Source organism: Medicago truncatula, chromosome 2 (assembly GCF_003473485.1).
Source record: "Medicago truncatula cultivar Jemalong A17 chromosome 2, MtrunA17r5.0-ANR, whole genome shotgun sequence".
Lineage (NCBI taxonomy): Eukaryota > Viridiplantae > Streptophyta > Magnoliopsida > Fabales > Fabaceae > Medicago > Medicago truncatula.
Window position 1 is genome coordinate 16,445,978 of NC_053043.1, and position 12,481 is coordinate 16,458,458.

General features: G+C 35.0%; 2 protein-coding genes across 2 annotated transcripts; both read left to right on the forward strand.

Annotated features, from left to right (window-relative positions):
- On the forward strand, positions 1-8,101 carry LOC112419355 (uncharacterized). Its single transcript, XM_024776959.1, has 2 exons — positions 1-454; positions 5,244-8,101. The coding sequence occupies exons 1-2, from the start codon at positions 1-3 to the stop codon at positions 8,099-8,101; spliced, it is 3,312 nt and encodes a 1,103-aa protein (XP_024632727.1).
- Positions 8,102-8,232: 131 nt separating this feature from the next.
- Positions 8,233-9,090, forward strand: LOC112419356 (uncharacterized). The gene has a single exon (XM_024776960.1). The coding sequence runs from the start codon at positions 8,233-8,235 to the stop codon at positions 9,088-9,090; it is 858 nt and encodes a 285-aa protein (XP_024632728.1).
- The last annotated feature ends 3,391 nt before the right edge of the window (positions 9,091-12,481 follow it).

Consider the following 12,481-nt stretch of genomic DNA (forward strand, 5'->3'; position numbering starts at 1 on the left):
ATGGCGATTGTTGCACAAATGTTGGCTATGGGCTGGGATGAGGGAGGAGAGGCTTGGAACTGGCGTAGTAGGTTGTGGGCGTGGGAGGAGGCCTTGGTAGAGGAGTGTAGGAATATGCTGCTAAATATTGTGTTGCAGGTTGATCTTGAGGGTTCTTGGAGATGGACACCTGATCTGGTCGTGGGATATACTGTTAGTGGTGCTTATCGAGTGCTCACATCTGGGCCGCCCACCACGATGCATGTCCCAACAGCTTTACTTTGGAGGAAGGACGTTCCGTTGAAGGTTTCCATGTTTGCTTGGTGTCTTTTCCGGAATAGGTTGCCCACTAAGACAAATCTGTTTCTTAGAGGCATTATTACTTCTAAGACTCAACTGTGTGTTTCTGGCCGTGGGCAACAGAATCAGAGACTCGCTTTTGTCTTGTCATTTTTTTGGCCAGTTATGGCAGCTGGTTAGGAATTGGCTTGGTGTTTACTCAGCAGATCCATCTAATATTGTGGATCATTTCTATCTGTTTGGTACTTTTTTCAGCTATGGCAAATCTCGATGTTCGCTTATACGTCTGATTTAGTTTGCTTGTTCGTGAGTGTTATGGAAGGAAAGAAATGACATGTTGTTTCAAAATAAAGAAAATTCTCCAACTCAGATAGTGGAGAATGTTAAACTTCTCTCCTTCTGGTGGTTTAAAGCTACATCTGTAAACTTTTATTATAGCTTTCATAATTGGTGTCAAAACCCATTCTTATGTGTGGCTATTGACTAGTTTATTATACTTTTTGCTGAACATTTGTTGTACTTTTCGGTTGTCTTACATGGTACATCTTGTACCATCTAGATAGTCTGTTGTTTGGTGTTAATATATCATTTTGATTTCTTAAAAAAACATTGACACATGTTGCATTTATTTTATTTTCTCAAATTATTTTATCAATGAACTAAAAACTTAATATATTAAAAACATTAGGAAACAAGTTTACACTTGGTTTCAATCAGGAATGTAGGTCAGTTCATTCAGAGTTTAAGAAGAAAATTTCCTTTAGTATTAGCTAGCTAACACATTTACATGCATGGACTAATTTACCCCAGTATATAAAAGAGATACTCCCTCCGTTTTACGATGAAGGTCACTTTAGCAAAAAAACATATTTCAAATTGAATGTCACTTTATATTTCCAATACAACTTTAATTTTTTTCTTCCAAATTTACTTTCAATAAATATTCCAACTTTTATCTCACACAATTTTCAATGCAACTTTAATTTTGTCTTTTTCTTATACAGTAAGGGCAATTTAGTAAAATCTTAAACGACAATCATTATGAAACGAAGGGAATACATGTTTCTGGGTTGACTTTGCATCTTCCAATTATACCCTTCATTTATATTATTCTAATTACAATTTTATCTTTTGTATAATATTTAACTCTTTAATTAAAAAAATCAGTTATATCTCATTAACAATTTCACTAAAATGGTAACAATATAAATTAAATCTTTATTTTATTTTATTTTAATAAATTTAAATCCTTAAAAAAAAAATGTGGGTGTAAAACCTTGTTTTATTAAAAAGTCAATAAAAATAACTAATTAAATATTTTGTAAAAAATAAGGATAATCACTTTACAAAATCACATTTTCCGTATGTTTACTAAACTTGTACCTAATTATAATAATTATTGAAAAAATTATAAAATATACTCACTTAAAAAAAGTCTTGATGCTCTCCATGAGAAGAGACTCTAAAAGTCTATAGTTCTTACTGAACACGTTACTCATCTTTCACAAACTGTCCCGACGGAAAATTACTACCTCTTACATCAAATTTAACTTTAAGACTATAATTATTCCGAAATGAGTTTACGTAAGTATGTATGCAAAAGTTCTATAAACAACATAGATCGAACAAAACTTAATACTCATATCAAAAGTTTTCGATCTAAATGGAGTTAGCATGAAATTAATGCCCCTTTTGGCATCCTATAATGAGATAAACAATTTAAGGATGCTGATCAATTCAAAACCAATTATCATTAAATATTCATTCATTAAACTCTAGGCAAGTTGAGGAAGCAAATCAATTCAAATACTATATGAAGATTGCTTTAATTTACAAAATTGCAGAGATTGACTTTTTTGGTTATATATATTCGAACAGTCTAGTGCTACACCATGGTGCCAGATTGGAAATTTTTCAAGTAACTGTCACACTCTTGTTACATTTGTGGATCTTTCTTTACATGTAAACTTTGTAGACCCTAAATCAATATTGAATAGAAAATTCCATTTGTTTAATTGTTCAAAATAAAGATTACCAAAAAATAAATAACATGGAAAATAAAAAAGAGTAGAAATTTTCATTAGTTTATTATTTTAATTTTTTGGGGAAGAAAATTTCATTAGTTTAATTGCTCAAAATAAAGAATACCAAAATCAACCAACATTAGATTGATTGAAATGTAATAAGTTTAGACTCTTTAAACAAGTGAACATAGTTTCGACCCCTAACTCTTGATTAGGGAGAAAAATTTCATTTGAGAAAGGAAAAGTTACCTTGCGTATTTCAAGTTTCCCACCGAAAATTTGTTATCGTTAAACGACATTGAACAGATTACCAAAGAAAACATCGGTCCAAAAAAAAAATTACCAAATTCATAATTCTAGCTACTTCTCTTGGCAAATATTGCCTAACAGAGCTCTCCTTTTTTACATATTACGTCATCAATTTTATTTGCTCAAATCATACTTAATACATGATCATCATTTATTAAAGTTGAATACTTTCTTTCTCCTATACTATATATATTACAACATAAGATCACTTAGGAAATTCATTAGGTAACACAAAGTTCAATGGCATATGTACATGAATATTTGCATCTTCTTCCATTGTTATTGCTATCCTTCACAACATGTTTTTTGTCAGCAATTAGCACCACTGATAAAACTAGCACATTTTCAGGTAACTCACTAGCTCCTTCAACTTCAAAACCTCGTAGGTTTGTCTCTAAACTCATCCACCCTCATTCTATTCATCATCCTCACTACAATCCAAATGAAACAGTCGAAGACTGGATAAAACTAGACATCGAGTACTCACATACCCGATTATCATTCTTTAAAGCAAGGATTGAAGGTTCTTTGGACTCTAATAATGATTACAGGACTCATCTATCTCCCTCGCCAAAAGGTGCAAGCATACTGGTAAATCTCTCAATAGGCCAACCTCCTATCCCACAACTACTCATCATGGACACCGCCAGTAGCATCTTCTGGACCATGTGCACCCCTTGCCCAAATTGTATCCAACATCCAGGTCAAATTTTTGATCCTTCAAAGTCGTCAACCTATGTACCAACATGCAAAGAACCTTGTTACTCCAAGGACTGTGAATGCGATCAGTTGACATACACCGTCACATACGCAGACGAGTCCTCCTCAAAAAAACTGAAATTTCAAAAGAATGTTTACACTAACACCACCTTAATGGAATATCAACTTAATTAACCGCAATTAAATGAAAAGTTAGTCAACTTAATTAAAATAGGAAAGGTTTGTACTCAATACTCTTTAAAAATCAGCATCAATAGTGGAATATCAACTTAATTTATTTGATCATAATGTCTTTTAATATGATATGTTTTATCTTTGAAATTGCAAATTTATTTTGGACTTTCTAATTTCTTGTCTTAGTCTAATTATTTCTACAACATTAAATAAAAAAACAATAGAATTTTTCACCGGAAGAAAAAAAATTATGGAAAAAAACTGGTTTATGTATAGGCTTTCCCTTGCATTGTTTTGAAAGAAAAAAATTATTAAAGAAAATGCACGGAAAAAAATCTGTTGAAGTAAAATTTATAGGAAGAAAATTGTTGGTATGAAAGGAAGCAAGTGGATTAAAAAAAAAAATCAAACAAAATTCACAAGAAAAATCAATGAATGGAATCGCGTGTTGTGTTTGTGTAGCTATCTTTCTAAACAATATTAAATGCAGTGTTATCTTATTTTAATTAAGTTGACTAACTTTTCACTTTGATTGAGATAAATTAAATGGGACGCATTAATTATATTGTTTCTTAATCGGTGCCCGCACCCTTTAAAATTGTGTCCATATTCAATATCTAACACATTTATAAAAAAAAATGAAGAAACTGAAAATTTTTAAATTTGGGAAAAAAATTTAAACATATCTGCAGGAAAGTCAAATTCTATATCCGCAGGAAAACCCGCAGATATTCATGCTGAAATTCCAAGTAAGATCTATTGCAAGTAGAACCGCAGGAAAAGTACCGGTTTCCTGCGGTTTTTCCAATGGTTAACTTATCTGCAGGAGATTTCGTTAGAGGAAAGAAAAGGGCAGCAAAATCCTCAGGAATTTCGTCGGTAAATTCCGCAGGAAAAATGATAGATTCTAGTAGTGTAGCTATATTTGATTCGATCCCCAATTAATTATCTATCTAATCACGGCCACATAAATGATTTTTAAGCAATATTTTATTTAAGAAAAATGGATAACTAGAAAATTGGGGTACATAAACTTAGCTCGAGAAAATAAATTAAATGATAAAAAAAATAAAAAAAATCCATTAAAATAAAATCAAGAGTTTGTCATGTTTTAGAGAATGACCTAGTTATGTAACTATGCTTCCTTCAACTCATAACTTGCGGTAGAATGGTTCTATAAATATCTAATAGTTGATGATCTACCTTCTTCATCAATATATATATCATATGCTTAATTTCTCTAGGATTATTATCCCTCAAGTTTTTTAAATATTTCCAATCTTAATCAACATTAGTAAAAATAAAAGTCTTAAGCAATAAATGGATTTATATTATCATCGATAAAAAATAACATTCGAATATGCACCACTCAAAGATTATTGACGTATTATTTATTTGTAGCATTGTAAAATAGGCAAAACCTAGTAACTACATATGTCTATTTTTTTCAAAGCAAAATGTCATGACAAAATATATTTTATATTCTAAATAAGTTTTAAAAAACAAAAAATATATTAATGCATCTTTTGTAAATAAAAAATATTAATGTATCTTGCCTTGATACGAAACTGTTTATTGAACTACAAGTACCATGTTAATTCTTTTAAAAAAAAGTAGCATGTTTTTTTTGGTTACATAAAAAAAAGTGGCATGTTGAAACCACACCGAAGTTCTTGAAACCACATGTATCTTTTGCTCGACTCTCTTCTTTCTGGATTAATATTGGCTATACTCCAGTCCACATAATCGAAGCTAATGGTCACTCTGGAGGTGTTTGGCTTCTCAAACACTCTACAACAAATATTACCTCAACCGTTCTTGACTTCAACCAGTACTCCATAACTTTCATCATCGGCCGAGGTGCTGCCATTACTACTTGTACCTGCATCTATGCTAGCCCAAATTACTCCATGCGCCCCAACCTTTGGAATTACCTTGTAAACATCAACGACACCATAACCGGTCCGTGGATGCTCATAGGTGATTTTAATGAAACTCATCTCCCTAGTGAACAACGAGGTGGCACGTTCCATCACAATAGAGCTGCTACCTTCTCTAATTTCATGAATAACTGCAATCTCCTTGACCTAACAACAACAGGTGGTCGCTTTACATGGCACAAAAACAATAATGGCATCCGTATCCTATCTAAGAAACTCGACAGAGGTATGGCGAATGTTGACTGGCGTCTTTCCTTCCCTGAAGCTTTTGTTGAAGTCCTCTGTAGATTGCATTCTGATCATAACCCTCTCCTCCTCCGTTTTGGCGGTCTCCCTCTTACTAGAGGCCCTAGACCTTTTCGATTTGAAGCAGCTTGGATAGACCACTATGATTATGGCAACGTGGTAAAAAGATCTTGGTCCACTCACACTCACAACCCAACCGCATCTCTTATTAAGGTCATGGAGAACTCAATCATTTTCAACCATGACGTCTTTGGGAACATCTTCCAAAGGAAAAGTCGTGTGGAATGGAGGCTCAAGGGCGTTCAATCTTATTTAGAGAGAGTTGACTCCTATCGTCACACCCTTCTGGAAAAAGAATTGCAAGATGAATACAACCATATCCTCTTCCAAGAAGAAATGTTGTGGTATCAAAAGTCGAGAGAGCAATGGGTGAAGCTTGGCGACAAAAACACTGCTTTCTTTCATGCTCAAACAGTCATAAGAAGAAAGTGGAACAAAATTCACAAGCTGCAGCTCCCTAATGGCATCTCAACCTCTGATAGTAACATTCTCCAAGAAGAGGCCCTAAAATATTTCAAAAAGTTCTTTTGTGGAAGCCAAATCCCCTACAGCCGTTTTTTCAATGAAGGACGTCACCCTGCCCTTGATGACACCGGTAAAACTTCTCTTACCTCTCCTATTACCAAAAAAGAGGTTTTTGCTGCCCTCAACTCCATGAAACCCTACAAAGCACCTGGTCCCGATGGCTTTCATTGCATTTTCTTTAAACAATACTGGCACATTGTTGGTGACGACGTTTTCCACCTTGTCCGCTCCGCTTTCCTGACAGGACATTTTGATCCAGCGATTTCAAACACTCTCATTGCACTAATCCCAAAGATTGACTCTCCAAACACTTACAAAGATTTCAGACCCATCAGCCTATGCAATACACTTTACAAAATCATCACCAAGGTTTTAGTGCATCGCCTTAGGCCTTTCCTCAATAATCTTATTGGCCCCTATCAAAGTAGCTTTCTACCTGGTAGGGGTACTGCTGACAACTCAATTATTTTGCAGGAAATTTTACATTTTATGAAACGATCCAAAAGGAAAAAGGGCTACGTGGCTTTCAAGCTTGACCTGGAAAAAGCGTTTGATAATGTTAATTGGGATTTCCTCAACTCTTGTCTCCTTGATTTCGGTTTTCCGGATATTATAGTTAAACTTATCATGCATTGTGTCTCCTCAGCCAATTATTCTCTCCTATGGAATGGAAACAAGATGCCTCCTTTCAAGCCCACTCATGGCCTTCGACAAGGTGACCCGCTTTCTCCGTACCTTTTCATACTTTGCATGGAAAAACTTTCTGTTGCTATTCAGGATGCTGTTCTTCAAGGGAGTTGGGAACCGATCCATATCATAAATGACGGACCTCAGATATCTCACCTCCTTTTTGCTGACGATGTTCTTCTGTTTACTAAGGCTAAAAGCTCTCAGCTTCAATTCATTACCAATTTGTTCGATAGGTTCAGTCGAGCGTCCGGGTTGAAAATTAATATTTCAAAGTCTCGAGCTTACTATTCTTCTGGCACCCCAAATGGAAAAATTAACAACCTCACTGCTATATCTGGCATCCAAAGCACAACTACCCTTGGTAAGTATCTAGGATTCCCAATGCTTCAAGGTCGGCCCAAGAGAAGCGATTTCAATTTTATTTTAGAGAAAATGCAAACCAGACTTGCATCTTGGAAGAATAGACTCCTAAATAGAACAGGTAGATTGACTCTTGCAACTTCTGTTCTATCCACCATTCCTACATACTATATGCAGATTAATTGGCTTCCTCAGAATATATGTGATAGTATTGATCAGACAGCCCGCAATTTCCTATGGAAGGGATCCAACAACAAAGGGATCCACCTTGTCAATTGGAAAACAATCACAAGGCCGAAGTCTATTGGTGGGTTGGGTATTCGCTCAGCAAGAGATGCTAATATCTGTCTGCTTGGAAAACTTGTTTGGGACATGGTTCAATCCACAAATAAATTATGGGTCAATCTCCTTGCCAAGAAGTATTCATCCGGTACTAGCCTGCTTGAAGCCAACGTGAACAGCAACAGCTCCCCCTCATGGTTTTCTATAATTCGAGCCAAAGACATACTCAAAACCGGCTATTCTTGGCGAGCGGGAGCGGGCACGTCCTCCTTCTGGTTCAGTAATTGGAGCTCTCACGGCTACCTTGGTTCCTTGGTCCCTATCATTGACATACATGATATCCATCTCACAGTTAAGGATGTCCTCACATCCGTAGGTCAACATACCAATGTCCTCTACACAAATCTTCCTCAAGGCATAGCTGAAACAATAAACAATTCACACATGAGATTCAATGCAAATATTGATGATACTCTTGGCTCTGTTCTTTGACAGAAACATCAAGTAATGATTCTGTTTGGTCCTGGATTTGGCAATTGACGGCTCCTGAAAAATATAAGCTTCTAATCTGGCTTGCCTGTCATAATGCAGCACCAACTTTATCCCTGCTCCATCACAGAAAAATGGCGCCTGCTGCCACTTGTTCGCGCTGCGGGGAAAATGATGAAAGCTTCTTGCATTGTGTCCGCGACTGTAAACATTCTGCAGCTATCTGGCATAAACTTGGTTTTGTTACCGCAGCCTTCTTCTCAGTGAGTAGCGTACAGGACTGGATACGGAATTTTTCTTCTGGCTCTCGCGCTATTACCTTCCTCGCCGGTCTTTGGTGGTCTTGGAGGCACCGAAACTTGATGTGTCTGAGCAACGAAACTTGGCCTTTAACGAGGATCAGCTTTCGCATAAATGATTCTATCAACGCCATTCGGTCGGCTTTCGTCAAGAGTAACGTCATTCAGCCGGATTCAGCTCGCATGGTGAAATGGAATCAAGGAAACCATCAATGTCACATTCTCAATGTAGACGGCAGTTGTCTCGGAACTCCAATTCGAGCTGGATTCGGAGGTATTTTTCGAAACAACGTTGGTGGTTACCTATCTGGTTACTCCGGTTTTATCTCGGAATCGACAGACATCCTGTTAGCTGAACTCACTGCTCTTCATCAAGGCTTAATCATGGCAGCTGAAATGGGAATAGAAGAGTTAGCTTGCTACTCGGACTCGCTTCTTACCATTAATCTCATCACAAGAACAACTTCAAAATACCATACTTACGCTGTCTTAATACAAGACATAAAGGACCTCCTATCCGCACATAATTTCTCAGTCTATCATTGTTTCCGGGAAGGGAATCAATGCGCGGACTACTTGGCGAAATTGGGAGCGTCATCGAATGAAGAATGTTTAGTTCATGCCTCCGCCTGTCAAGAGCTTCTTGTTTTGATTCAAATGGATGCAATAGGAACTCTGTTTCCTAGACTCTAGTTTTTATTTTTCTCTTTCTGTTTGTTTTCCTTTACTTTAGCCTTGTAACCAAAAAAAAAGAAGGATCCGAAAAGAAAAAAAAAAAAAAAGTGATATTTAAAGCGAAAAATTTCATCCCGAATTCATCACGATAAAATATTGACCAATTACAATACATGGTTGGGCAGAATTCACGGATGAGAGTCCAAAAGTGGTGTTGTTTGTCCCATGATATAACATTTTTCAACAACAAAAAAACGTTTCTGCATGATCCATATCTCTAACATGATGAGCCTTAATTATACCATGTTTTATATCACTAAATGATTGCATATTAACTATAATTAACATAAATATTTTGTCAACAAGAAAAATCATAAATATATAATTTGGTTCAGCATACAACATAATTGGCATTAGAATTGTTTATCAAGGTCGGCCCTAAGGCTAAGCGGTCCAAATTAGGGTTTTAGGTTTCAAAATTTCCCTCAAAAAAAATTTCAGCCAAAAAACACCTAAAAAAACTTTGAATTAGTTTGAAATAATATGACAAATTAATAATATTTGTTTCTTTGAGTTCAGTCGTGGCTTTATCAAAACATATATTTTATTTATTTAAGTCGTCTGTTTATATTGCGGTAGTTTATGCTAATACATCTTATTTAAATCGTCAGCAATTGTGGGTTGATCTTAAGCAGTTAGCTTTACCATCAAAATTTCAGCAGGATTTTTTTCCGGACCGGTGTGGTTTAGCTCGGTTTAGATATGCGTAGGTGGCTATTCTATTGTTTCTCTTTTGTATGTCTTTTATTTTTATTTGTTTTTCTAAGGGTTTTGGCCTAGTCCCCATCTTGTATTCCCCCCCCCCCCCCCTAAAAAAAAAATTATTTATTTATTTATTTTTATAAAGCCTTGTGTAAGTTACTTTTTTTATTGTAAAATGTCTCACAATTAAAGTTGTTTTAGGCTGTTCGATTCCCAGGGGGAACAACACTTGGCCAGTGTGCATGCCTCTACGCATGAGCCAGATTAGTCGTCCACCATTGGTGGGTCGGAAACCGGTGCGAAAGCAAAAAAAAAAGTTGTTTTTGGCCTCTAAACTTGTTGGGCCAAACCTGCATTTACGATAATCCAATTTGTATATATAGCCGCCGTATGATCAATAACACTGTATTGCCTTCTACTATCTTTAGTTCCAACCCTTGAAAAGAAAAAGAAAATATAAGGCAAAGTAAAATGGTGAACCAAATACCAAATTATATTCTCTTTTTGATGCTGTTTCTTTCTGTAGTAGGTAATATACTCCTGTTTGCCATATTAATTTTCATATTTGCTAACCATATTGGTTATAAACACCAATCTATAACTAATCCCTTCTAAGAAAATTAGGCGACTATTTTTGTAGGGTGTCTCATATCTATATCTTTTTTATTTCATTTGAAAGGGTCGAATCCAACATGGATCTGAGTCTAGTTTCACTCAAACCAACTTGACGTTACTTCTAAAAATAATAAATTTGATCGACAAATCGATTTCTTTTTTCTTTTTCTATTAAATTGTTTTTTGTATCTTATGATAATTTACTTATTTGGATAAGAGGGAAAGTGAAAGTGAAAGGAGAAACATGCACACAAAACTTTAGGCCTTTTGTTGACACACCAAGTTGTGACAATTATTGTAAAGGGCAGTGGAGTGATGGAAATGGGATTTGTGAGTCAGGAGGACTATGCATTTGTAAGTTCCCTTGTGGAGGGAAGGCAGGTAAAGATCAAATAACAAGGAAATGCAGTGTTTCAACTGGTTTTTGCAACGACGGTGCATCGGCTTGCAATTCAGAATGTGGTAATCGATACTATGCAGGGATAGGGTATTGTGATGGTAGTATTTACCCACAAATTCCTATTTGTTACTGCCAATATGTTTGTTAACTCGTTTATTTCCCCATATCTCATGGGATCATTGATGTATTTGAGTACATCACTTATTTTGAATTAAGAAATATTTCATCATATCGATGAAATGAATGAGTTTTTTTTGCTGATCTTTTTGTTCAAAGTGCTTACCATATGCTATTTGTATTTACCCTTGATTCCGGAAAATGAATTGAGCATTTAAGTAAAATATCAGTCAAAAGGCAAAGGAAGTTGAAAATGAATTGAGTATTCACCCTATTGAAGTGTGATAATTACAGTGGAAGTAATTAAATCAAATATTCTTTATGTTCAAAGTGATTACTATATAATTTGTATTTATCCTTGATTTGAGTTATACTTTTTTTAGCTTTTATTATATTTTTGTTTCACAAAAAAAGGTTTGGTTGAATCTGATTTCGATCCCAAATCAACTAACCATACACGACTGCGGAAAATGAATTGAGCATTTTAGTAAAAATATCAGTCAAAAGGCAAAGGAAGTTGAAAATGAATTGAGTATTCAGTCAAAAGGCAAACGAAGTGTCATAATTACATTGGAACTAATTTTTTTTTTGATGAAATTACATTGGAACTAATTAAATCAAATTTTCATGAAAAATGCAATTGGAAAAGGAAACAAATTAAATCGAATTCCGTAATTTTCTTCACAGTAGAATATTGAGCATTTAAAGAAAAATGATTGCATTAATAGCAACAATAATATAGTGCAAACAGAAATCCATGGGGAATGAATGGTGTATGCAAAATTAAAAAGGAATCATCGGTGAAACCGATATCCATTATGAAAATTGTTGTTGACACATATGCAAAGGCTGATAAACACATGTAAAAGATAAAAATATCCCTCGATGGTTAACTGCCGATGAAAAATTAAACCTGCTGCAGTTAACTACCGAGGTAGGTTTTCCTCGGCAGTAAACTGTCAATGCGTCCTCAAGCCAATGTAGAGGCAGTAGCTTCATTTTCTGATCGTGTAATGTGTTTCAAACACAAAACACAACATATTGACCTTTTTTTTTTTTCACACAGTGGTTGAAATCACAACAAAAATGGAGCAAATGCACAACTTAATTAAACCAACATTTTTACCATTAAAGAAAGTAAAATATCCCAATGAAACACTAATGTCGTCAAAATACAAACATACAAATCAATGTCATCAAAATACCAAAATTAAAAAACAAGTCCTAAAACTTATAAACATTTGAAGTACAATACATTAGAAATATTCTTATCATCCTAGATGTAATACATACTGCACTTCATCGATGTTTCACTGTTGGGATTCGATTGCATCAAATGGTAGTCTTACAAATCATCTAAACTGAAACAAAGGAACATTCTGAGTTCAGAAAGTTAACTCCCAACACATGCTTTAAGCTGAACAGTACAGTTGGTGAAAAGTAAATAGCAAAGCAAAAAGCAAGATAAAGTCATTTAATTAAGAATTTGATATATAAGGGAGCAGGTATTGTATA